This window comes from Plasmodium fragile (genome assembly GCF_000956335.1).
Source record: "Plasmodium fragile strain nilgiri unplaced genomic scaffold supercont1.135, whole genome shotgun sequence".
Lineage (NCBI taxonomy): Eukaryota > Apicomplexa > Aconoidasida > Haemosporida > Plasmodiidae > Plasmodium > Plasmodium fragile.
Genome location: NW_012192715.1, coordinates 1 through 26,304, shown reverse-complemented (window position 1 = coordinate 26,304; position 26,304 = coordinate 1). Strand labels below are relative to the sequence as shown.

Sequence of the window (26,304 nt, the reverse complement as noted above, 5' to 3'; positions counted from 1 at the left end):
ATTATAACACTAGCACCTGTCAACAAAATGAGAAATCCAGGAACAACTTAATAAAGAGCAGACAATTATCTTTGCGACAGGGTCATCATGACCATGGACATGGGCCTCATAACCACCGTACCAACACCTTTCAGAACAGTTTTGCATCAAGAAATCCCAATTCTATTAATACATATATACGTAATTCAGGAGGACACGATTGGCCATTTGATCGATTTAACAGGTTCAATAGAATACACCACCACACAGTACCATATTTCCTTATGCTTCATGTACAACTACATATGTATCGGCGATTACCAATTACATGCATAATCTACCATTTTCCCCCTTGTATATTCCTCCCTGCAGGAGCCGTGCGACTGACCATTCACATCATCATACACCAATTGTTTCACCGGTGCACCCGGCAGTACCGGTAGTACCGGGGGTACCCACCGGACCAGCAGCATCCACAGTACCAGGAGGACAAGCAGTACCAACAGAACAACCTCTAGCACCAGCAGCACCAGCAGCACCAGCAGCACCAGCAGCACATGCAGCACCAGCAGCACCAGCAGCACATGCAGCACCAGTAGCACCAGCAGCACAAGCAGCACCAGCAGCACAAGCAGCACCAGTAGCACCAGGACCCACACTAGGGAGTGTAATTAATGGTGCTATTCACACTGTTCTCGGCAATGATCCTTATTCACCATATCCCTGCTATGGGGGATTTAGCACGCAATTTGTAAACCCGATAGTATCAAGGTTTAGGGGTTTATATTAGCATGGTATAGGATTGATATCACATGCATTACTCGCAATACCAATAATTATTGGACTTCTTATTCCCTTCCCATTGTGGTAAGCCTTATATTGTCTAAGTGTTTTTTGTATAATGCAAAAGAAATAATACAAAAAAGAGTGTATTGTATTTATCAAAATGAAAAGTATGATTAATCAATACAATGGGCCTTGTATATGATTCAAATTAGTAAAACAGAATATCACAATATTATAAAAAAAATAAAAGACACCCAAATGACTAAATTCATGAATATAACTTATAGTTAATTACTCATTTATGGAATGTTAAAAAGGATACAATCCATATGGCATATTCTACGTATCCTATACAATTATGTGCGTTTTTCAATGTATTCATACAGATTTTTTCTTTAATATATAAATATTCTCTAGTAACTTCTTAATATATTCTTAAATATTGTTTCTCCTAAGAAATATCCATGCATTAACACATAAATATAAAGTTATATCAAACTTTTCATATGTTCCTATGTGAATCTGTACAATTATTTGTCTTATGAAAGCCACAAATTTTCAACATTTAATACATGTTTATATATAAATTATTCATTTTTATCACATCTTACACAAATATTTGTCAGGAAACAAATTATGCGGAGAAGGCACAGGATTCAAGCACAAATGTGAAGTTTTCCAAAAGATGCTAACTCACACATATCAGAAGTGTTAAAGAACAAACTTGCTGTTCATTATGCGAAATATGAATAGAACCCCTCTACGTTTTAAAATGTTGTTCGTGCATATCTCTTAACTTAGGCGTCGCTTTTTGTACACTTCTTATTTTGTCTATACACAAGAATAGCTGTGTTACCACAATACTAATTTGCTGCAGCTCCCTGTGTAGGCATAAAACTCGACAAAGAACATTTTTTAAATATTCAGTACATCACACGGTTAATGAACTTTTGAAGGAGCGATATTATTTCAAAATTTGTTCGTGTACTCACTAAAAAATAATTATAGGTATGCTTTATTTCATACTACCAAATGAGAAGGAGCGGTGCCGCACAACGTACTCATTAAAAGTACCAATACATGCGCAATCTACTAATACAAAACAATTTGTCCATTAAAAATTTTTTTTTTGAATAGCTAGAAATGTCATAGAACCAGAAAAATATATACATACTACTGTTGAGATTGTTCAAACAGATGTTGCCGCTCTGTGGTGACCCACATTTTAGCTTGCGAAAAAAGGGTGAATTTTTCTTCGCGATCAGCCGAAAGAAAATAAAAAATTTGGTCATGTTTATCTGTCTACAGGTTTTAGGGTTCATGGTTCAGCGTTCAGGATTCTAAGTTTTAGCAGGTTTAGACTTTAAGGTTTAGGGATCAATGTTCCGGTCTTTACGCGATTTAGGACGTTTAGGAGGTTTAGAATTTTTAACATTTAGGACTTAAATTTAAATAATTGCGAGGTTGGCGTTTCCGTGTTGAATATGTAAGGATCCCAGTTCCGGTGTTTAGCAGGCTTAAAACTTTAGGGCTGTTTTTTTTTTTTTTTTTAATTAGTATTCTGCGTGTCCGTATAAAAGTAGTCCAAATAGTAACGTTGTTTCGCGTTCCTTTTGGGAACAGTGGAATGGAGCAGTGGAATGGCAAATGCCAACGCTTGGTCCATTTTCCACTGGGTTATATTTGTGCGTGATTGTGCGTTGCGTGTGGTTTTGTGCTTACCTTCCAGAGGAAGCACGCAATGATGCCAATACCAACAACCGCTGGAATGATCGCGGGGGTGTAGGGCTTGATATCTTCCCATGTGAGGCCGGGCGGAACGGAAGGGATGTCAGGGGTAGGAGCAGCCCCTGCACCACTAACACCACCATTAATAGCACCAACGGCAGCACCTGGTGCACCATCCTTTTGACCACTCGCACCTGCCTTTGTTTCCCCACCAGAAACTCCAGCCGCCAAATCGGCATCACTGAAACTGCCACTACTGCCCGATCGATCTGGGTTCGGGTTCGGTTTTGGTTTGGGTGGATTCAGAGGAGGGGGGTCATCATTGCCGCTACCAGCGGCGACGGCATCGCCTGAACATGTGGTGAATGGGGAGACAGGGAAAGGGAAGGAAGAAGTATGATGAAACTGAACTTTATGCAGTGCGAGATTGGCCACGGTTGCCGCTTGCCCGCTGTCCGTCGCTGCATTGTTCGACCACACGATTGACGGCGGTTGTCCGTCGTTTCACGACATCACCGTCTCTGGATGGTTGACTACGCGGTCGGCACCATTGGTGCCACGGGAACGAAGGCAGGAAGGACGGAACGGCGGGGAATGGCGTCGGGGCAGGGAAGCACGGGGACATGGTGGCAGGGTGCCACCCCGCGAAAAGACTGTCTCTGTCCCACACAACACAACACACAGACAGTGTGTGTCTGCATCTACGTCGACGTCTACCTGTCTACGTCTACAACCGGCGGCCGACCCATCGCGCCGGCGCGCACTCTCATTCGACGTTTGGTTTGTCGCTGTCCGTGTTCTGTTTCCCTGTCTCTCCGGAAAAGTTGTTGTTTCTTTTTTTTTTTTTTTTTGTTGTGGTTTATGCTTCCTAATATTCCACTCGCGGGATGCCTCGCACATAAAGTGCCCCTGTAGGGAGTAATCCCTAGTACAGTGTAATTACAGGGGATACACCGGCGGGAGGATCATTATTCTTATACTTCTCTGTACCTGGCTCAGGGACAGGAGAATTATAATCTTTGTATCTCCTCTCAAGCTGCTCAATATCTTCAGTGGTAGGAGTCTGGTAGGAGGATGTACTGCCAGTGACTACCTCTATTTGGCGCGTTGCCCCTATTGCAATAACGTTGACGGGTTTATCATCATCATGTGGACCGTTACTATTCGTACTGGTCCGATCTTCCTTACCTGAAGTTTCAGTGCTCGGTTTAGGACTGACACCCTGTGTAGTTGCTGTGTTCCCGGGTGTTTGTTCTGTCGATTGATCTGGTCCCCCTTTTCCTCCCGTGTTGTCCTGTGCAGGTGCTGATGGTGGTACTGATGGTGACGGTGATGGCGGAGGCGCTGCCTTAGGTGGCTCGTTGTCTGTGGCGGATTCATCTACCCTTCCTACTGGTGATCCGGGCCCAGATGCTTGTGGTGTTGAGGAGGATGGTGTTGCCTGTCCGGTCCCCTGTGATCCTGCGGCTGCCGCAGGCTTCTGTGTGTTAGTATCTGCGGATGATCCGGCCACCTGGTCCTTGTCCTTGCTGTTCGCTGTAAATGAAGACGGAAGAAATATGGACGAAAAGATGATAAAAAAAAAAGAACACAAGTGGTACAGAAAGAAGGGGCCGGGACGGTTCGATCAGGTAGCGGCAGCAAGCGGACGGTGTTAGACAGAGTGCACGGTGTTAGAAGAGGACAAAGACAGGAATAAAGCCGGGCGCACTCGGTGGACTGCGTACGCGGTGAACTTGGGCTCGATGGGAGCCGTACAACTTTTATTTGTCGCCGTCATCTCGTTCGCTCCACACTCCTCTACATTGGCCACCGCACACCGCCGCTGTCGCTGCCGTCGTGGCCACCGGTGTGCTGGGCTAAACGAACGGCAGCCCAGGGAAGCGAATGCGCTGTTCCGCCGCGTGCGCGTGTTTTGGCCGTGTGCGTGTTGTTGTTGGCGGAGACGTCCATGTTCGGCAGTATGCGGCCGCGTATTCGTGTGCGGCCGTACGCGTATTTGGCCGTGTGCGGGGCGTATTCGTGCTTTCTCCCATCGGTCCTTACCTGCCGGTGCCTGCGGTGTTGCCGGCTCAGTAATCGTCGTGGCGGGTTTGGCCGGTTCTTTGCCACCTACGTTACCAGATAGCGCTGGTGTACCGCTGTCGACAGAGTTCCCTACTCTGGCCTTACTGTCGGCATTCCCTCGAGTGCTACGGGAGACCGGTTGGATAGACTCCATGCATTTCCCATCTTCCCGCTCGCATTTCTCTACCGCCTTCTTTACCCCCTCAACCAGTATCTTCATCCCCTTGCCTAATTTCTCTATAACTGACTTTTCCGCATCCGTCATCTCAATTTGTGCATTAGCTCCCTGTTTACTGGGTGTGGCCCCCCCAAGTTCGTGTATCCCTTTCGTACATATGCGTTGTACTTCTGGACCTTTAAATTTTTCAGTCAACGTCTTGTTGGTCTGTAACCAGTTCTTAATCATTTGCTCCATGTCGAATTCCTCGCTTTTTATGTTTTGAAACTGTGCCTGTTCACATTTACCTGTGGTTATTAAACCACCCCCTAGCTCTGGCTCCATCTCTTTCATTGTGTACCATGCATAATATACACCCATTGCACTTTTGCATGGAGATTCGTTCAATATGTACATGAATATATTTACTATTGCGCACCTTATATGTTCCTTCAACTGTGCATTCTTAGGGTCTGTATTTGCCCCCTTCGTAGACTGTCTACCCCACCCATTCATGAAAAATAATGCTCGTGACATGAGTCTGCACATAATCCTGTCGCCCACGTTAGCTATGGCCGTTCCTGTGCCCCCGGTCGGACGCTTGTAACCCTGGTTTAAACAATTGGCTGCAAGGGCGTCTAGGTCCTCATCGTGCATATATTTCACAAATTCGTCGAGTAGCGCTTTCATATCGTTCCATAAGCTTTTCTGCATGGTGCACAAGGAACATATATGTGTGTGCATAATTGGCCACATTAGCTTGCTCTTCCATATTCATATGTACACATACTATTGTACGTGCTGCACGTACGGTATGTTCCCATTGTATGATTAATATAGAATTAGTGCACGGTCGCATTCGTACAATATATACACAGGCGTGTATATATACTATCGTATATAGAGGCGGTTATAATTACACTACGCGCCGCGGTCTTAATCTTAATAAAATACCTTATAGTCCTCCGTGTTGACTATACCCCGTGTTTTCACATAATGTAATAATAAAGCCGCTAACGTGTCATACGACATATTGTCACTAGGATGCAGCAATAGATTCCAACGGATGAAAGCATTATCTCTCAGATAACGGCTTGAGTATAATATGGACACAATATTCTATTACGTATTATTTAGTTTCATATGGAATGGAACATGTCTTCCAGTATAGGGTGCCTGCGGAAACATGTCCCATGCACGAACTATGCCCTATCTGAATTTAATCACACACCCTATAAATCGTGGGATTTGGAAGAAGGAAAAAAAGAAATCAAACAAGGGAAACAAGAAAAAAAAAAAAGAACCAAAAAAAAAGGACAGGAAAAAAAGTACTACACTACACTACCGTACACACACAACGCGTCATCAATACCACCCCGTAAAAACAACGCCCCGTCTCCACTAAACGCATGCACACACACTGTGTCTCTGTGCGTACACCTAAAACGAACAACAACAACATCAAAGTCTTCTTCCGTCGTTGTTGCCGTCGTTGCCGTCCTTCCCGCGGCTACGTCGTTGAATCGTTTACTCGAACGCCGTAATCGAACCTCTTTATTCGGCTACTGCGTCGAATCGTGCTTACACTCGGCCGCGTTGGTCGAAGCGCGTTTGCTCGGAGAGACAATCTCTCCTCCTTCTTACACTCGGCTACTTCGTCGACAATCCCGTTTACCCGTGCGCGTTTGGTCGGAGAGACAATCTCTCCTCCTTCGTACACGCGGCTACAATGCGGTTTACGCGGCCGCGTTTGCTCGGAGAGACAAGCTCTCCTCCTTCTTAGGCTCGGACAATCCGTCGTCGAGTCGTTGTTACACTTGGCCGCGTGGGTTGACGCGTTTGCTCGGAGAGACAATCTCTCCTCCTTCTTGCACTCGGCTACAATGCGGTTTACCCGGCCGCGTTTGCTCGGAGAGACAATCCTCCTCCTTTCTTACACTCGGACAATCCGTTTACGAGGACGCAGCGAGGAGGGCAAATTGACGTGGTTAGATTAGTATACGCACAGAGAGACAGTGTGTGAGGGCGTTTAGTGGAGAAGGGAGTGGGGGTGGTATTCATGATGCGTTGTGTGTAAGGTAGTGTAGTGTAGTACTTTTTTTTTTTCCTTTCTTCTACAGCAACAAGGCCGCCTAAGAAGAAGTAGTTGTTTGTGTATTTATCACGACTTCCATAAGCAGTTGACGGAAAAGGGGTTGACGGAGAGGCGTTGACGGAGAGGCGTTGACGGAGAATCGTTGACGGAGAAGCGTTGACGGAGAGGCGTTGACGGAAGAGGCGTTGACGGAGAACGGGGTGTGTGTATATTTTTGCTTGTTGTTGTTGTTAATGAACGCGGTAGTAGTAGTAGTAGTAGTCGCACTTTGTCGAAGAAGGCAAATAAGTGTTTTCATCTGTTCTCCTCTTTTTTCTTATTTTTTTATATTTTTTTTTTTTGTTCTGTTTTCTTCTGTTTCACTTTTTGTTTTCTTTGTTGTTCGTTTTCTTTTTATTCTTTTTTTCTCCTTTTTGTGTGCTTATTTCTTCAATATACGTATACATAACTTGCGGGTAGCATTTACATGGTCAAGGCTGATATAGTTTTTGAACGATGAGGAGTAATCTTTTATTACACGGGGAAAGTAGTTATAACAAGGCAACAACGACCATATGTATAGTAGGAAACGGGAAGACTAGAATATCTTGATGCTAATTTTTGGAAAGAACCAGGAGTGACGCGCAAATGTGAATCAAATCATATTCATATAACTGTCTATAGCAGGAACAATATGGCACAGCACAAACATTGGGCTCATCTAATTCGAGATTGGGCAGAGAGAAGAGGAATATGGAACCAGGAACAGTTGAATGTAAGGCAAATTTAAGTGTAAAGGATGGAATAGAGTGCGCATATATTGTATGGCACTATGAGTACAGAGTTCAGACAAGGGCACCTCCAATGAACTGTAATTTTCAGTACGCACATATATATGCATATAGTACATGCGGCCCTTGCCTTTTGTTTTCTACATCTTAGACGAAGTTATGGGATGACATTATAACCGTACTTGAGGCATTTGTAAAGTTCTTGGAAAGATTTGAGCAGGATGGTCTTATGGACACTTGGGCTACATCGTGTAATGATGCTGCCTACAGCGACCGCTATATAATGCGCGCGCACGACAAAGAGAGAACTATGTGCAGATTAATGATGGCGGCACTATATTTCAAGAATGGGTGGACGGGTAGCACCATGCATGCGGACAATGACTGGGGGCCGGACAATCCACTGCGGCAATTTGTCAAGTGTGCCATAGTAAGTATATATATGTATTACTTGCTAGAAATAAACTGTGGGGATACGACAGGTGTGGAGTATGCACTTCACATAATGAACGAACAGGAGCCGACTTTTGCGGCCACAGATATGGTTGCCAACGTATGCTATTGGCAGGAGTATGATCGTACGCAGATTGGGCAAAAGAATGTAGGCGGGGAAATTAGAGAATGGCTCAAGGGCAATGAATATATAGCACAGCAAATACAACAAATAGAACAAAAAGCGCCGTGCAAACGTAGGAAACAACCGGGAGCCACAGCAAAGAATAGCATTAGCGGGGACAACATAAAGGAAGAAGTTTTGCAGCAGATGACCAGCTTGAAACAACAAGTTCAAGACATTAAGGAGGGGCGCAAAACTCTGCAGGCACAACCGCCAGTGGCGGCAGAATCATCATCAACAACATCAACATCTTCATCGTCATCACCATCCGGGACGTCGGAGTCCGCGCCCACTAAACCCTCCACGGCGGCTACTGTGCCGGCAACACCACCAGGGGAACCGACAGGTAAGACCGATGGGAAAAAGCACGAATACGGCACGCACACGAACACGGCCGCATACGAATCATACGGCCACTACTCATACTGCCGAATATGGATGCCGCCACAAGAACGCAACGGCTACAACACGCACACGCGGGGGAACAAAAACAACGCACGCGGCGGAACAGCACAGCAAACGACTTCGCTGACGTTGAGCGCTGGCGGAGCGAACGCATATGAGTGGCGATCAGTGAGGAGCGTACCGTTCGCAGAATGCAGTGTAGACGAGTGTGTAGCGGTGATGAGTCTGCAGCGGTAGCGGAACGGGGGGGGGAGCATTTCCCCCACGGGGTGCAACATTTTTACGGGTGGAGAAGGGGGGCATATTAATGCAGCGCCACAATTGTGGGAGTGTTAAGAAAAAAAAAAAAAAAACGTTACATTTTATGAAAATACTTGCCATATGTTGCATCCAGAGTAATCATAATATAATGTTTGTTATATATAGGACATAGGGTATATATAAACAGATAAAATGTAGTGGAGTGTATTGCCCTTGGAACTACGTTCCCTCTTTTCATAATATGCAACAAACATCTGATAATATGCATAAACAGTACAACATATTGAAGCAACCATACATATATATTCGGATACATGTACACACAAAAATTATAGTGTACAAAACAGGACTATTGGATACATGCTATAAAGCAACAGTAAGCCATATCACACAAGCAGTATACAACATCATTAAAAAGGTCGATCCATGACATAGACGAATAAGATATCATAACGTCGAAATAGTCTACCACAAATATAATACGGCACATACTTATGGGTTTTTAGGTAATTTCAGTTTCCACGGTACTTTTAATTTCCCGCGTGCTTCCTGCCTCTCAGGTCCTCCCTGTTTCTCGGATTCTCCTGCCTCGTTAGGTGCTTCCGGGTTCTTATTTACTTCTCCTTCGTTTTTTTCCGTTTCTGTGCGAGTTTCGTCCTTGCAAATTCTGTTTACTATACATTTTCCCTACTTCGAGCACCAGAAACATACTAGCACTCAGGAATAGATAATTGGAATCAGCATGGAAAGTCCGTACCTGGTCATGAACGGCACAAAACCGCTTCCTCCACTAAACAAATAAAACATCACAGTCAACATGTGTCCTCCTACTTCGGACACAAATAATGGATATAGAACTGAGGAGACTAATATGAGTTTTAACCGTGCTTGTCTGCCCATTTTACAACGTGGAAATTTCTGCCAAAGTTCATTGAGCTTGTTGTGCGCTGTTGCACCCTGTGGCTTCGTCTTTACATGTCGTGGCTCCTTTATTGGGACATTGGATGTTAACTTCTTACGCATATCATCGAACACCCTGTTCTTCGGTGCACCCGTAGACTGACCATCGTAAAAATTACGTTGACCCCGTTGCCGTACATGCGTTCCATCACTCAACGACACGATGGTCGTTCCAACGGTAGTCCCATCTATCGTGTCATATTGGCTTGTTCCATTGCCCAATGATGTGCCTATTGTACTCGCCTAACACAAACAACAACGGGAATACATGGGTTTGTTATGGTGTATATAGAATGATGTAGAATGTGCAAATGAGTGGACGGGTGATAGGTTTATAGTTGTGTTGAAGGAGTCAGCAGCTTATCACAACAAATGTGGTAACTGCTCCAAAATGCACTTGTTTCTGCCACACACAGTCAGCGATTTGCCCAAAACACAGGACGAGAATAAATATATAGAATTTCACAAGCAGCGTCATTTTGTTTCTTCTTTTGCCTTTAGAAAATGCTAGAAAGGGCGATATGTTGCGTGTTTATATGTATGAACTACAGAAATACTATTTTCTCTTCTTCCACATGTAGGTGTATAGATTATGCGTGTAATACTTTTCTTCATCGGTTAATGATGAATACTGGTAAAATCAATTGCGTACGAAATATACTATTCTTACCTAGGTATGTACATATAAATTACATGAAGTATACATATGCGCAATAATATAAATAAAGAATAAGAGAAAGTGCATAAGAACCCCGGATAACCCATTGTTGGTACATATTGTACGACGTAAAAGTTGACTAAAGGGGTCAACATTTTTCCCAATTTCAACACGGGCTCATCAATAATGTCGCCGTTTTAACGTTGTAATGGCGTCAAATTGTATACACCGGATTATGGAATGCCGCAAGTGGAATAACACTGTACTGGTTTTAAGTTAGATATAAGAGTGAGAAAGATAGTGACCACAAGATTAGATATGCCCCTTTTACATATAAGAACGGCGACAACTATTTGTGCCTGGGCTGGAGGGTCGGATGGAGCGGCGACGACGGCAGCAGTAGCTACGACGACGAGTGTGGAGCGGGCATGCATGTAGAGTGTGCGGAATTTATGGATATAAGGGGATTATATGTGGATACTTTGCTCCACAATATTTGAGAGCCGCACAAAAACGAGGCACGGTATATACGTTGTTTCCGTGACAAAAGCTTTCATAGTACGTAATGTCATACAGGACGATAATGTTGCCACAATGGATGCTGTCGCAACGAACGATAGTGTTGTCGTGGATATAATTAAAACTTTGAAGACATTTCTGACGTTCATCACAAATTGTTTGAATTAGAAGAAAAATAAAAACACATTTTATACATTATGAAAGTACTTACTATACATATTGCGCTTATGGTAATCATTATATATTATATATAGGGCACAATATACTTATGCATTATATACATATGGATTGAAGTAGGGACATACTCTTTTTTTCTCTCTAAAGTGTATGTCCTTTCTTGTATCACCCATGAACAGCTCATTATATCAATAAGCAGTACAACATATGCATACAAACTATGTATATTCGGAAAATTGTGCAAACCAAAATTATAATGTAGAACACGGAACTACAACGTGCAAGTTACAAACATGTGATTAACTCTATCGTACAAATAGTACAGAATATAATACACAAAAATATCGCTCTCATACATGTGTTGAATCATACCATAACATTGCAGTTGTTTACCAAAAGTAGAATAATGATGGTATATTCGATTCCGCAGGCACCGTCGGTTTCAAAGTGCTTGCGGTGTCTCCGATTCTCCGTCCTGTTTAGGTGCGTGCTGGTTCTCGGGTGTCTCTGGTTTCTTATGTGTTTCGGGTTTCTCAGGTGCTTCCGGTGTCTTAGGTGCTTCAGGTTTCTCAGATACCTCTGGTTTCTTAGGTACATTTGGTTTCTTGGGTACTGCACGCTTCTGCTCTCCCTCTGATGTAATTTTGTCCTTTAGAGCTTTCTTTGGCACTTTTGCTTTCCCCCTTCGGTAGTAGAAACGAATTAGCATGATCACCAGCATGAGTCCTATGCTCCCCGTGACTCCAAGGACCGAAGGCAAAATGTATTGTGCGTTATCATATCGCGAGGCTACATACAACAGTACTATGTAGAAACCAAAAACGGCCAATGTAGCGGGGATCCACCATTTATTCCTACATATAGTTCGCGCTAGTGTACTACAAAGTCCCCTAGTTTGCTCGCTCGTTTCTGTAATTTGTGCCGTCTTTTCTGAAGCTACTAATATCCCCTCGGATCCAACCTTAGCTTCTGGTTTTCCGGACTTCCCATCTTGCGCCGTGGTTTTCACGGGGACTCCACTTGGGTTAACGGGAGGTTTATTCTGTTCTGGTGTTTGCTTATCCGTTGCAGTCTTCACCGCATTGCCTCCATGCTTCCTGTCCTTCTTTTCAGTTTTTGCCTTATTCTGTGGTGACTGCGGCAACGACCCTTCTTCACCAACCTTCGATGTGGGTTTACCGGACTTTCCTGGCTTCTGGCCCGATGCGAGCTTTTTATCATGACCCTTACCAGGACTGCGCAGTAGTGTATTATTGGGTGGTGGTGCTTGCATATCCAATTCAACCGTCAGTAATCTACTAATCCTGACACCGACAGTGTCATTTTGCTCGGTCGTATGGTTCCATGATGTGCCGGATTCATTCGCCTAACATATAGGAAAAAACGGGGGAAGGATATACTTGAGGGCGTTATGCAATGCACAGGTATTTAGATAAAATAAGGGAAGAAAGAAGCGTTTTCAATTGTTAGGAGCACGAAGAACATCAGAATCATAAATGGGAATGCCCATTCTACGGCAGCGTTAATTATTGTGCCGTACGTTGTCGGGATATCGCAAAGAGTACAATATGAAGCCAAATATGGAAAGCTTGACAGGGAACATCATTTTGTTCTTTGCTTCTGTTCTTTGTTTGTTTTTTGTTTTCAGATTAAAAGGAGCTTCCTAAGAAATATATATAAATATCTTTTTACTAATAAGTAGGGGATTATATGAATATTGTTATATGCATTTGTGTTGACACTACATTGCTATTCTTTTGTTTGTGCATTCCAGGATTATACGATTGTTTTCTTTTCTTTATATATATACATGAATGATTGTTTCTTATTTTTTTTTCTTTTTTTCCTTTTTTACGATGCGCAAAAATGATTCGATTGCACCTTTGCTTTTTTTCTTTGTTATGTTGCATATGCATGATTTGTGTGACTTCTTTTTTTCCTATTTTTTCCCAAATAATTTGCGCACTATTCAATTATTTTTTGTTCTTTCTTACATATGCATTATGCAATTATGTTTTTTCTCTTTTTTTTTTAATATATTTGCAGATTTATAGCATTATTCTTTTTCATTCTTTTCCTTTTTTCGCTTTGTTGTTTTCCGTTTTTCCCTATACGCATGGATCTTATATGAGGCGACCTATAGTTTTTTTTTATTTTTCGCATTTTTTGCATGTATGCACCTTATTATCCCTGTTTTTTTCATACATGCACAAGTTACGGGCTTGTTATTTTATTCCTATTTGCACTTTTTTACCTATTTTTATATGAAATTATATGGCTATTTTCTTCCTGCTGTATATATATGGAACAGGCGAATGTAGGATCTAGTCTTACCTGTTGCCGACCGATCTTTTTTTTTTGTTTCTTCTGTTTAAAATGAAGCACTTTCTACGTGTGCATTTTTCCTTGTGAATGTCATTTATCTTGCATTTTTCCACCTTTTCTAAAATGTTTTCATTTAATTTTAATGGAAATGCATTGATACGTATAACAGTACACAAAATAACAGTAGTATGGTTAAAAATACACATACACCGTGCCAAACACAAAAAAAAAAAATATGGGCTTGCGCATTATGTTACGGATTTAAAGGAAGTTCGTCGACAACCATTTTGATGCTTCCTTGCGGCATAATATACCAGGGGGGAGTGCAGTTCATTGGGCACTACACCAACAAATAATCAGGTCGTACACTTTGTCAACGACAGAGCATGGAATATAATGATGTATATTCTGGAAGAATAAGCGTCGCATAGGTATCGCAGTATTATAATTGCTGTAATTCATGGATTGTGCATGCACAGGGGACTATGCCTACATCAGGGTTGTATGGCCTTCCGGGTTTGTGAATGTGTGCGGGGAAGTAGCCGTATACGAAAGTGTGCATATAAAACATAAATGTAGAAAGGAAACCCGCCTAGCAGCGGGACCAGCTTTACCACCACCACCAGATGATGTCGTCTTCGTTACCACCGCTGTTGCCGGTTGCGCCTCTACTGGTGGGGCAGGGCTGCCGGCTGCGTGAACGCCGTCTCCGTCAACGCTTCTCCGTCAACGCTTCTGCCGTCAACGCGTCTCCCGTCAAGGCACCTGCGTCAACGCCTCTCCGTCAACGCTTGTCCGTCAACGCGTCCGCGTACCACGGCGATTGTCTCCGAGCAAACGTGGCCGGGTAAAGGCGATTGTCCGAGTGTAAGACGGATTCGACGAAGTAGCCGAGTAAGGGGTTCGAGTGCGGGATCCAGAGAGAGAGAGAGCACAGAGAGCGGGAAGAGAGCGGGGGGCGGACGCAGGAACACACATATTATGTGGGAGGAAGACCGAGGGAAGGACGGCGGCAACGACGGAAGAAGAAATTGATGTCGTTGTTACACTGGGTTGTAGTGTAGAAGAAGGGGGTATTTGTTTTTCACGGGGGGTATTTGTTGTTAAGGGCGGGTATTTGTTGTTAAGGGGGGTACTTGTTTTGCAAGTGGTGTTTGTTGTTACGGGGGGTATTGTTCACGAGTGTTGTTGTTAAGCAGGTATTGTGCACAAGAGCGTTGTTGTTACGGATTTTAGTAAACAGGTGGAAAACATATTTTATGTATGCACCAACTGAAGTTTCTATTAGAGGAACATGTTTCCGAAGGCTAATGCTAAATTAATGTGGACTTTGACTAAGTATCACGGACACTGCCATCCTAAATAAGGACCATAAGAAAGAAGCCATGTGGCAGTATTTGAAAGTATTATGGGAGGATTATATAGCGACAAAGGATATAGGGGTGAAGCAGGATGACGATGTATTTAAGGTAGGTCCGTGCGTCTGAGGGAATGAGAGCACACTGGAGTGGTGTTATACAGATATGTTAGAATACTGTTAGGCACTGCTCTGGAGACGGAGTGCGTACCCTGTGATTATTTGCCCCTTATATATTTTATAAGGAAGGAAATATATATGGGTGGCGCGCGTTTAATTATGTATATAATAATATACAGCGGGGGTAAAGGAGTATTTTTTATAGGGAACCATGGAATACATACTATACTTATAGGAACCTGTTTGGAATAGCATAGGGGAAGTATGGGGGACCTTTCAGGATTATATGCAACGGGAGAATGATGATTTTATGATACACACATTATGTGGTGCATCCGACGATGACGAGGAGCCAGGGAAGAGGTTGGATGCGAAGAATATAGCTATATGTCACTTAACACTTAAAGCATTATTCTTTAAACATGGAATTAAATTGGGCGCGTCCAGTGAGACCCCAGAGAGTGCGAACACTGGGGCAGATGGCATAATGCCATATATGAAATGTATACTGACAAATATATTCATGAAGAGAATAATTGGAAGCACATGTGTAGAGGGAGCTGGTGGGACACGGGCATTTGACGCAGCATCTGGTTTCGTGGGTACGACGGGCACAGCGGAACGTAATTCTACATGTGAGAAAGCAGATATGGCACCAGGGGGTGACAGGAGCAAGAGGCCGGAAGATTGGACATTGCTGGACATAATGGGCAGGTGGTTTGATAGGAATAGAACAAGATTGCATGATGGGAAGGAGGGAATATTAGGGAAAGATTGTAATGTACAGTTAAGCCCCACCCGGAACAGCCAGAAGCAGGAAGTGATGACAGCGTTAAAGGAGAAAGTAAAGAACGAAATGAAGGTTGTGGCGGAGGAGATAACGACGGGAATACAAGAATTAAAGACAGAAATGGACAACTCTGCGATAGGCCAAGGTATAGGGAAAATATTAACACAAAAGGAAAAAGAGGAACACCACAAGGAGACACGTCAAAGGGAGGAACAGTCGAGACCACCTGCAGAACGCCCAGCCAAACCAGCACCAGCCCCACCAGTAGCGGCGACACCGGCATCACCACCGTCATCGGGGACGGGGGGGACGACGTCAACGGGGCGGTGGAAGCCGAGGAACACCCAAGAAGACAATTGTGAATGGAAGAACGTAATGGAGAAAGGGCATCCAGGACTACTGGTTAAAGCTAATTATAGTGTAAGTGAAAGTAGTACGGGGAGCGAACGCATAGAAAGAAATCGGAATTCAGGTGTGCAGGGAGAACTTATTCATGAGGCGTATGCAAATACAGGCGTATACATGTACCCAAAGCGAGGCACGTAGTTGAAGTATAAGCATAAATATTTCTTTATTTTCATACACATAATACAGCTAGAAGAACTGCAAAAACTAAACAAAGTGTTAGATGAATTTCAGCAACATATGGAGACTCATAGGGACAACATAGATAGCATAGGCGCAAACTGTGAAAATTATGGTTGGGATGATTTCACAGACGCACATGGTCACACAATAGGGCAAAAGGTAGCGGACATAATGCGATGCAGAGGTATCAGTACTGTATTGTGGTTTGCGAACAAAGAGGACACGGACAAGCAGGGTCAGGATGAAATGGTCAATAGGTTCCGGTGTGAACTAGCAAATGTATTGGGGTACATGCTGAAGAATAAGTATTGTAAAAACGAAGGAAATTGGAAGAGAGGTGTAGAATATGCCTGGCAAACTGTGCAGAATATGGGGAAGTCAGAATTCGGGACAGGGGCACTAACGGGCCCTGTTGTGGACAACAGGTGCACACAATGTGGCTATGAAGGTAGTCACACGCAGCTCGGAGTACTAAATGGACACATAGTACAATGGTTAATGCAGGCAGGACTCATGGGAGAAATAGGGAAAATAGAGGGCGACATGCCTTGTGAAAAGGACTGGAAGGAGTATAAAACAGGGAAGGACAGGAATGATGGCAGCGGAAAAGTGGACGAAACGAAAATAACTGAAGTGACGACAATGGAGAAGACAGTGCTAGAAGACACGGAGAAGGTAATTCAGGACGTAAAGGGGAAGATAGATGAGGAACTTAACAAAACTACAGGTAATCATACGAATACAAACATACGGCCCACACGACCCGTACGAATCGTAGGGATGCCGCCACAACAACACGCACGCATGGGGCAACAGCGATCAACGCACGGCGGAACAGCTGAACACACCGCTTCCTCTTCGCTGCCACACGTTGCTGCCCAACGTGGGTTGAACGGCGAGCGGCGCGGCCACGGCAGGTAGCGGCGACGGACAGGACGAGGCACCGGATGAGGGAGAAGGGACAAGATGACGGATCGGCGAGCAGGGACGGCGACAAATAAAAGTGTAGTGCTACCATCCATCCACCTCACCATACGATTGCTGCCGCTTCACTCAGTCCACCGAGTCGACCCGACCGTACCACACCGTCCCGCCCTTTCTTTCTACCACGTGTTTCCTTTGTGTATCATCTTTTCGTCTTTTTTTCTTATTGTAGCTAAGACCAATGACAAAAAGGCAGAAAGGAAGAGTAACGAGAAGAAAGATGAGAAGAAAGTAGAGAACACAGGAGAGAAAAAGGCTGACAAGCAGGATAAGGGAGACAAATCGCCGCCCGCCGCAGCGCCGGGAGCAGCCGGGGACAGGCACAGGTGAGATACATCAGTTGAAAACATGTCCCCCACAAAAAACAAGGAAAAAAACAAAACCTACTAGAGACGTATGTCCAGAATGCGGGCATATCTACATATGTATCATCCAACGAATCATAATAAATAATTTATGTATTCCGTCCCTTTAAAGAAAACAAGAAAATTTAAAAATTGCACATTTGTATAAACGTAAAAAAAAAATAGTAATTGTAATTATTTTTTATAAAAAAAACAGAAAAAAAAAAAAACAGGGAGGGCGATCCATTCCTCCTTTTTCCACGGCAACTTTCAAATTCGCCGTGGCTACATCATGTGTACCGCACAAAATATAATTATACGTAATTTATGAGTGCAATACGTTACACGAAAAATGCTCTCGGAACCTGCACTCCCAGTAGAGCCAGCACCCTGTCCTGGTGTGCCGCGTTCTCATTCTATTGGACGTGATAGGTTTTGCTAACGTGTCCCAGTGAGCTAATCAGCATCATTGTCGGGAGCAAGTATGATGTACATGTACAATAATATGCACACACTATGTAGGGTGTTCTTTCCATTTCCTTTTTTCGTAAAGAAAATCTTCATGTTAAATAATGCATATGTTTTAGGTAAATTAACATATTTTTCTAATTTTGTAACATACAGTAATGTTGAAAGTATGGAACGAGACAATATAAATGTATTGCATATGATCAAAAGTAAATTGTCACATAACTGATAAATATTTTCTGCTTCGCATATGGTAAATGCCGAAATAACATAAGCTCTTATATACCACATGAACCGGAAAAAAAACCAGAAAAGACATTGACTCAAATTCCTGACCTCTGTTATGTTAGCAACTCTCAAGGAAATATGCCGGAGTAACTATTTCATGTAACACCTAAATTTTATATTACATACAACAGCATTTTCCGTAATAATATTTTCTGCATTATTCTGTTCCTCAGGAATATTTCCTACATCCATATGATATACATTTTTATATTTTCCATTTCAATATTCTGTATTTTAATATTTTTTACGATATTACTTTCTATCATTCTAAGGGCTCACAGATTTATAAATTTTATGATGAACATTTTACTAAAATATTTTAAATAAAATGCCCTATCATTTTGAACAGAAAAAAATGCTTAAACCTAAAGCCCCCTGAGCCCGAAAAAATTCCATCCTGTTTAATATATACAAAAAACCATACTGAGTCTTTTCAACCATTCCTTTCATTCTTTATACAATCAAATTAAAACAATAAGATGTAAGTGCATACATAGAACTTTTTTTTTTAAAATATACAAATATTTCTTCCTACTCCACCGGCAAAAGTATGATATAGTTGAAAAATGCATACTTGTTTTTTTTTAAAATAACTAACCATTTTTCAATTAGATTTTAATGCATACAATATATATTAAAATGGGTCCTGCCCTGTTTTTGAGGCATTACCCCATGCCTTACATACACTATTGTATATATTAATTGTTCATTTAATCAATATTTCTAAACTCATGATAATGCAGAGCATATTACATACTCAAACGATTCCACTAGTATTTCCTGTTGACAAAGAAAAGAAGTACCCGCATAAATGAGCACACATAGATGTTGAAAAAACTAATAATCCTATAGTTGCTACATATATATAAAAAAAGAATATATAGCCAGTTGTAACATTGTCTACACTAAAGGGAAAACAACAAACAAAATGATGTTCCCTGTTAAACGTTCCCTATTTAGCTTCATACTATACTCCTGGCAATATACCGAAAACGTACGACAATGATGAACGCTTCCGTAGAATGGGCATTCCCATTTATGATTATTCTTTTACTCGTGTTACTGATAGCTTAAAACGTTTTAACCTTTCTTTATTTTATGTAAATACCTGTGCATTGCATAACCCCTGAAACACATCCTTTCCCTTTTTTTTATGTTAGGTAAATGAACTAAGCACATCATGGAATCATTCAACTGGCCAGAATAATACCTTGGTTGTTAGGATTAGCAGATTATTAATGGGTGAAACTAATGTAGAAGCACTACTACAACAGAATAATAGTCTGTTCAGGAAACAGTGCATCGGTTCAGTGAATACAAATGGCGAAACCTACCTGCAGGACCGTTCCGATGTAACAAAATATAATGACAGCTCTAACCCAAGATCTAAAAGGAGCAATTCTGGTGGCAGTTCAAGGAAGAAGTCGAAAAGTAGGATGGATCGTGGTAACGTGGACAAATCCAACGAATCCTTAAATTTGAATAATTTTGATGATCATCAAGGCAAGGAAAAGTTTGGAGGATCCATGAGGTTCAGTAGCATGGAGACTCTGCTTGAAGGTCGAAGTGATCATGGTAACGACGTTGATCAGGGCGTTAGCGCGTCCATGCTCTTTGACAGCATGGATAGTATATTCGAGAAAGGAGCCGATGATATTTTTAATAATAAGGACAAAGTGCATAACTCTGCAAATGCTGACAGCATGGACAGTATATTCCAGGAAGCAGCCAATAACGATGATTCTAACAGAAGCCAGCAAATTACAGAATCCATGACCATTGACAGCACGGACAGTCTGTTCGAAAAACTGGATTATAATGATCTGGAAGAACAAAACAGCATGGTTCAATCATCAGAATATCATAATAAGGATAAAAGACTTTCTACTACAGCAGGATTGGATGTAGATGATGAAGTTGACAATTACATTGATAAATTAGGACCACCAAATGAATTGTCCGGCACACATAGTGGAGAGTTTTTTGAGAACACCTCTTCGGGCAAAATGCTCAGAAAATTAGATGTCAACGTTGGATCAGGGGGTTCCTCATGTGACTTACGAAATAAAGTACAAGGTGAGGGAACGAGAGAGAAATACAAACGATTCTCATTGAAGGGTAAAACGGATATGCGCAAACACGAGGACAGAAAATAAAATTTTTCGCGAACACTGTATGTGCCTCTTTTTCCGCCCCAAAGACAAACGCCACGTTGGGGAAATATAATATTCATCGAATCATATTCCATGCCTAATTGCAGGAAGCACCGGAAGCACAATGAACGGGAGGCTGAATGAAGCAGTTAACATCAAAACCGGAAGAGGCTTTAGTAGACGGAAAGATCCTGCATTTATTATATATAGGTACTGGAAGTCCTTCGCTGTGCCTATTTTGGTTTTGTGTGCAATAATTGTTGCTTTTGTCTTTACCCTGTGGGGTGTATATTGGGCTGTAGCTGGGCTTGTACTTTTGGACGGAGTTAAGTTTGCATTTGGGATGCTCCTGGCCTCCATGGCAGGTAGGGCGTGTATAACCAGTATGTTCTCATTTGGGCTATTCCGGTGCTGCTACCGAAAGCGAAGGCAAAAGTGCCGAAGAAGGTTTTGAAAGACCAAAATTTCAGCAGAACAAGATCAGCTACGAGTGGGACCGGAGAAAGCCGAAATACCAGAACCATCAGAAGTAACTTGGTGTATGCCACTTTCAGGCAGGCAACTACACTGTTGCTGTATGCTTCTATATATTTATTCGATTGAACCTCATATGATATTGCATACATGTTGTATGATATGGCTTATGATTTTTTATGCATTTATGTTATTGTTCCGTTTTGTACATTATAATATGGTTTACGTTTTTTCTAATATATATGTTGTGTGCATATATAATGCGGATTGTTTCTGTAATAATTTGGTCCATAGACACGATGAAAGGACAAAGCATTTGAAACAAAAAAAAAAAAGCATGCGTCCTTCTGTTATTCTATGTGTATATATAGCGAATAATTATTTGTTACATCGTATATGTGTAACATATATAGTACACAATGATCATCGTAGTTAATTCATACAGTGCCTATTCTTATAATATGTAACACATTTTCCCTTTCTTGTTTCCTTCCGTATTGATGCTTCCTTTCTGCTTCGTATAAACTTCCACATTGCCAAATGAAACGGTTTTACACCTTACCTCTGATATGCTTAAAAAAAGGAGGATATCTTACAAATTGTGAAAGTCAATATATGCGATAGGTTTCCACGCAAAAATAGCACGGCATATTTGCACGGATAATATATTACATCCTCTGTTCCTCCATATGTGCTGGACGAACACAGTGAAAGTGTGTACGGGGAAGGGAAGCTTGTGGCTACCTTGGCTAATCGAAGTTACCGAATGTAGCCGATGAATAACGTGAACATGGAAAATTTCCCAATACAGGAAATACTGGACCATATTGTACTACGGAAGGAAAATGGATAAATGGAGGGTGGAGTTTCCATGCGCTACGTCCTTTAGCATATTTTAAAGTGGCATACGTAACAACTTAAGCGCAATGGAAAAATAGATGGTGTGCCATAATTTCACCCTTTCCCTAGGCAGAAACCGCCGCAGCCACACACACAGCTAGAGTGTCACATTTTTCACTTTTGCTTCCACTTGAATCATGAGATCCCACACCTCCAAAATGGCAATATGTGCTTTTTTCGCCCTTTCACAATAATTCACGCCCAAAATGTAATTATGTACACACATATGCTATACGTACATGGTTGCCTACACCTAATGAACGTGAGGAAACTACTTTCTATTCTTACATTTCACACTACTCCTAATCAATAATATTCGCATAAGTTGAAAAAAAGGACGTTGCAGAAAGTCAAGGGTCATGATAACATTGTACCGGGCTGTGTTTTTTCTAACTTGTTCGTTTTGTTCTTTTTTTTTTCGGGGGCATATACATTTCCAGCACAACGCTGAAATTTCACTTTTCGTGCATTCCCATTTTTGCAGGGTACAGAAGAATACAATAATGTAGTTCTTTCTGCCATTTTGGCTTATATTCTTATTCTAGTTTTTAATAAATGGATTGTTCACTTCGCACAAAATGAGTCTCCTTGCTTCCATTTTCCACATTTCCTTTTTTTTTTTCCTTTGTTTTTCCTTCAAGTCTGTATGCTTATCCTAATATATGCAGACGCAGGGGTAAGGTAGGCAGACAGCAATTTTCCCCATCCAAACGTGGACACATTAACAGAATAAGACGTTCACCCTGTTTGTTGAGTGCTACAAAATGGATGATACATTCCTCAAGGGGGACATTTCCCTAGCAGACACTTTTGCCCTGTTTCTTTCCGCACATTTGCCATTTAAAACCTTCTTTTCATTTTATCCCTTGCGTATCCACTCTTAGTCTTATACTTTACATAAACTGGATGAAGGTACTGGCAGGCCTCCCCCTTCTGTTGCTCCATGTACGTCCTCATCACATCATTAGGCGATACATCTGTCCCCCTCTTGCCAAAAACAGTAATGTCGTCCACTTGGGATTTCTCTTCCTTGTTGCTGTCTCTACCCATGGGTGTTACATATAATGCACAATACTTTTCATACAGAGGCCGATATTTTCCCTCATAATTTCTCCTCAACGCGTGTAGGGAGTCCTCTAAGGCATCCCGTTTAATAACAACAAATTTGTTGTTCAATATGGTGCCATTGAAATTGTGAGGCAAAAAAAAAAGCGGCTTATCGAGTATGCGGTCGGGGGTTAGTGGGTGCCCCCTACCATCACTACCATAGTTGCCCTCATCAACGAGGTCATCTCCCGCCTGCACAACATTCTTCAACGTCCTACTTGCAATTTCTTCATTTTTCTTTTTCACATTTGCTATTTCAACCTGACTCAGTTCAGGCAATTTTAACTTGGATAAATAATTATACTTCTCCAGAGCGGGCAAATTACAGATGTACCTGTGGACCTCCTCAGACATGTTGCCCCAGGCGTGTACCTGCTTCCTCCATTTTTTCATTTCTTTATTCCATTGTGACAAGCTCAGATTCCTGTTAATGCGCGGAGTCTCCGGGTGCCAATCATTTTTCATATCTTCCCTTCTCTCTTCTTTTGGAACAGCACTGATGTACCTCTCATAAGATATTAGCCGCTTGGTCAAATTGATGTTTTTAATTCTTTGGTTAATTTGTGCCTGACTCAGTTCGTTCTTAACCCCCCGCGGTTTGTTTCTCTGGAAGCCTGCCTTGCCCTGCATGACGCCTTTCCAGTGGGGCAAGGCAGGCCATGGCCAGGCCCACGTAGGTACATACGTAAATACGCTCTCTTCTTCGTGTGTACCTGTTCTTTAAAAGACGAACGGGTTTAGCCGACTTTTGACTTCGTGCCAAGCCATTCTCCTCTTTTTTCTTTAAAATTGTGTGTTTGCCCTAGGGGGAACATGTGCGAGGCGTTCCGAGTAATTCCGAATTGGGTTCAACAAGGGCTTTCCACATTTCACATTCAGTTCTGTTTGCCGCACTGTGCCCTGTTAGCCAGTCAGCCGCTCTGCCCTATTATTTTTCTTTTACTTTTTTTTTTTGTTTTTTTTGCCTCTTACCATTTTTTGTGTATCACAGCTTTGTAGAAAAAGATGCAAACAAGGTGAATTTAAAAAAAAAAAAAAAAACACCGAACAAAACTTGGTGCACTTATAAGAAAAACCCGTGCGCGTGATAAAATATAGCTTGTTTTTTTTTTTTTCTTAATCTAAAGTGATGCCTTTGGAGTGAACTGAGAAATAAAGACCATTGATGTTTATGTTTTGGGAATGCTGTGGAGAGCGCCCCGCGCTCGTGTAACTGCTCAGAGTAGTGACATCGATTTGTGCACCTGACAGTCACATGAGTGGGTCTCCCCCTCCTGCCCATCCGGTAACCATGTTATGCATATCAGCTAAGAGAAGGCTCATCCCCGCGTTAATGTGCACAAGGGACAAAAGTAATTAGAATGGGCTTCAAAAGGGACGCGGCTCCTATCCTCTATCTGCGCGCAGTTGTGACTGTCCCCATTACCATATGCAGGAAAAAACGGAAATGCCCCAATACTTTACACAATTTCCTTCCCATGAAAGGGTTAAGAGATTGCATGACATGGTTCCTGCCCAACTCCTGCACCATTTGCCAAAAGGACAAACGAAGCCATTCCAGTTTTTGTCCTCCTGGAAAGCTAATAAAAGCCGGGGATTCTCGCTTCGTGTGCATTTTCCCGTACATGCACACGTAGAAGCGAATGGCGCACTCCTACCTGTCGTTTGTTCAAGCGTAGGGGCGGTCATCCACACATGTGCACACAATTCACAAAAGGGTTCACTCCAAAATGTGCACTTTGTCAAAAAAAATATACTATTCGTGCTAGAACCCATGCTAAGTGTTGCAAAGCGAAAGTGGCACGCAAAGTGAGAAAAAATGTGCGAAGCATGTCGTCCGCTCAGCTAAACGCACATGTCCACATGTGCATGGAAAAACGCAGACATGCAAACAGGAAGTCATTCTCCGCGAACTCACATGCACATGTCCAGCCGCTCTACCGCTTTCCAGCTAACTAGTGGCTTGTCGTTAAAGAACAACACATTTTGCTACGCTCCTAAGCGCACAACGCATGTCCTTGCGAGAGGCGAACAAAAATAGAGGCATGTCTAAACAAGCGTCCTTACCACTTGGAGCTGTAGTTAACTAGCCGTTTTTTTTTTTTTTTTTTTTTTTGTATATTTTACCTGAACAGACAGAAAGAAAAAAAAATAATAAAAAGCTTTTTTCTTTTCATATTAAGGAAATGGTATAATAAATGAACATTTTATTTTGAAAACAAAATAAAATAAAATAATAGCTATTTTTTTTTATTTTTCTTTTTCCTGCTACTTGTGCTACACCTACAAACAACCTCAAAATAACATTTGTTATGAAGTGTCACGCTGTTGAGTTACATTTTTTGTTCTTGCCCCAACTAAGACAAAATTGAACAACAGCACTAACGAATCAATCTACCGAAAGAATGTTTGCTTTTCTCCTTCCTCGTCACACTTTAAAACCTACACCATTCATCACTCACCACGCATAGTGCAACACTCCTTTTTGCCTATTGCAATTATTCTCTTTTCCCCTTCTACGGAGGCGTAATGAAAACTGGTGCACCGCAATAAACTCTTTGAGTGCTATCTCTTCTTGCCAAATCGTTAAGTCTATTTATTCACGCCAACTTTTTCTTAACCTAAGCATTGGCCGCTACGCTAACACCTGTGCATATAGCCCTTTCGCTCCAAATATTTTTACTAGCCACAATGGATGCCTCAAATTCGCCCGATAAAGGTAACAACAGCGATAGAATGTAACATGGACAGTCATTACACGCCATTTCATTTTTACATGCTCTCTCGTTCACGCATAACCTCTTCTACCTCGCTCTCTTCCCTCATGATGGACTCATCCGCAGACAACGTGCTCTCCTCGGACGGAGGTGCATCGGACACGTCAAGCAAGGAGCAGAAGGCGGATGCATCTAAAGGTTCTTCCAATTTGGCCAAGCTGGAACCAGTGGGCGAATCGGACAACCTCGCTTCATCAGACGCCTTATTCATAGGAGACACGGATTCTGCTACTATGGGAACGGACGACGACAAGGCAAACAAGTATAGAATGTTTCTGCAAAATTCTAGTGACCAGTACACAGTTCAACAGATGGAAAGATTTCTAAAGTAATCCACACACACACACACAAAAGGAACACATGGGATTTACAGAAACGGATACAGTTGTGTTTATGAGTGTATACTCGATTGAACTGCCATTTGAGTCCTTTTTTTTTTTTTTTTTTTTTT

At 42.2% G+C, this 26,304-nt stretch overlaps 8 protein-coding genes across 8 annotated transcripts; 5 read left to right on the top strand and 3 right to left on the bottom strand.

Annotated features, from left to right (window-relative positions):
- Positions 1-87: 87 nt before the first annotated feature.
- Positions 88-654, top strand: AK88_05454 (uncharacterized protein; the record flags this gene model as incomplete). Its single annotated transcript, XM_012483056.1, has 2 exons — positions 88-272; positions 414-654. 2 exons carry the CDS (start codon positions 88-90, stop codon positions 652-654), a joined length of 426 nt encoding a protein of 141 aa, XP_012338479.1.
- A 1,788-nt stretch (positions 655-2,442) lies between these two features.
- On the bottom strand, positions 2,443-5,431 carry AK88_05453 (uncharacterized protein; the record flags this gene model as incomplete). The annotated part of the gene is made up of 3 exons (XM_012483055.1): positions 2,443-2,843; positions 3,448-4,029; positions 4,540-5,431. The coding sequence occupies 3 exons, from the start codon at positions 5,429-5,431 to the stop codon at positions 2,443-2,445; spliced, it is 1,875 nt and encodes a 624-aa protein (XP_012338478.1).
- Positions 5,432-7,485: 2,054 nt separating this feature from the next.
- Positions 7,486-8,840, top strand: AK88_05452 (uncharacterized protein; the record flags this gene model as incomplete). The annotated part of the gene is made up of 2 exons (XM_012483054.1): positions 7,486-7,566; positions 7,734-8,840. 2 exons carry the CDS (start codon positions 7,486-7,488, stop codon positions 8,838-8,840), a joined length of 1,188 nt encoding a protein of 395 aa, XP_012338477.1.
- A 2,780-nt stretch (positions 8,841-11,620) lies between these two features.
- Positions 11,621-12,784, bottom strand: AK88_05451 (uncharacterized protein; the record flags this gene model as incomplete). Its single annotated transcript, XM_012483053.1, has 2 exons — positions 11,621-12,544; positions 12,719-12,784. 2 exons carry the CDS (start codon positions 12,782-12,784, stop codon positions 11,621-11,623), a joined length of 990 nt encoding a protein of 329 aa, XP_012338476.1.
- Positions 12,785-15,266: 2,482 nt separating this feature from the next.
- On the top strand, positions 15,267-18,765 carry AK88_05450 (uncharacterized protein; the record flags this gene model as incomplete). Its single annotated transcript, XM_012483052.1, has 7 exons — positions 15,267-16,190; positions 16,365-17,085; positions 17,515-17,668; positions 17,820-17,871; positions 18,067-18,111; positions 18,240-18,344; positions 18,616-18,765. 7 exons carry the CDS (start codon positions 15,267-15,269, stop codon positions 18,763-18,765), a joined length of 2,151 nt encoding a protein of 716 aa, XP_012338475.1.
- Positions 18,766-19,370: 605 nt separating this feature from the next.
- AK88_05449 (uncharacterized protein) lies at positions 19,371-21,128 on the top strand (the record flags this gene model as incomplete). The annotated part of the gene is made up of 4 exons (XM_012483051.1): positions 19,371-19,436; positions 19,603-20,560; positions 20,703-20,771; positions 21,025-21,128. 4 exons carry the CDS (start codon positions 19,371-19,373, stop codon positions 21,126-21,128), a joined length of 1,197 nt encoding a protein of 398 aa, XP_012338474.1.
- Positions 21,129-22,809: 1,681 nt separating this feature from the next.
- AK88_05448 (uncharacterized protein) lies at positions 22,810-23,706 on the bottom strand (the record flags this gene model as incomplete). The annotated part of the gene is made up of 1 exon (XM_012483050.1): positions 22,810-23,706. The coding sequence occupies one exon, from the start codon at positions 23,704-23,706 to the stop codon at positions 22,810-22,812; it is 897 nt and encodes a 298-aa protein (XP_012338473.1).
- Positions 23,707-25,767: 2,061 nt separating this feature from the next.
- AK88_05447 (uncharacterized protein) lies at positions 25,768-26,185 on the top strand (the record flags this gene model as incomplete). Its single annotated transcript, XM_012483049.1, has 2 exons — positions 25,768-25,795; positions 25,920-26,185. The coding sequence occupies 2 exons, from the start codon at positions 25,768-25,770 to the stop codon at positions 26,183-26,185; spliced, it is 294 nt and encodes a 97-aa protein (XP_012338472.1).
- Between the last annotated feature and the right edge of the window lie 119 nt (positions 26,186-26,304).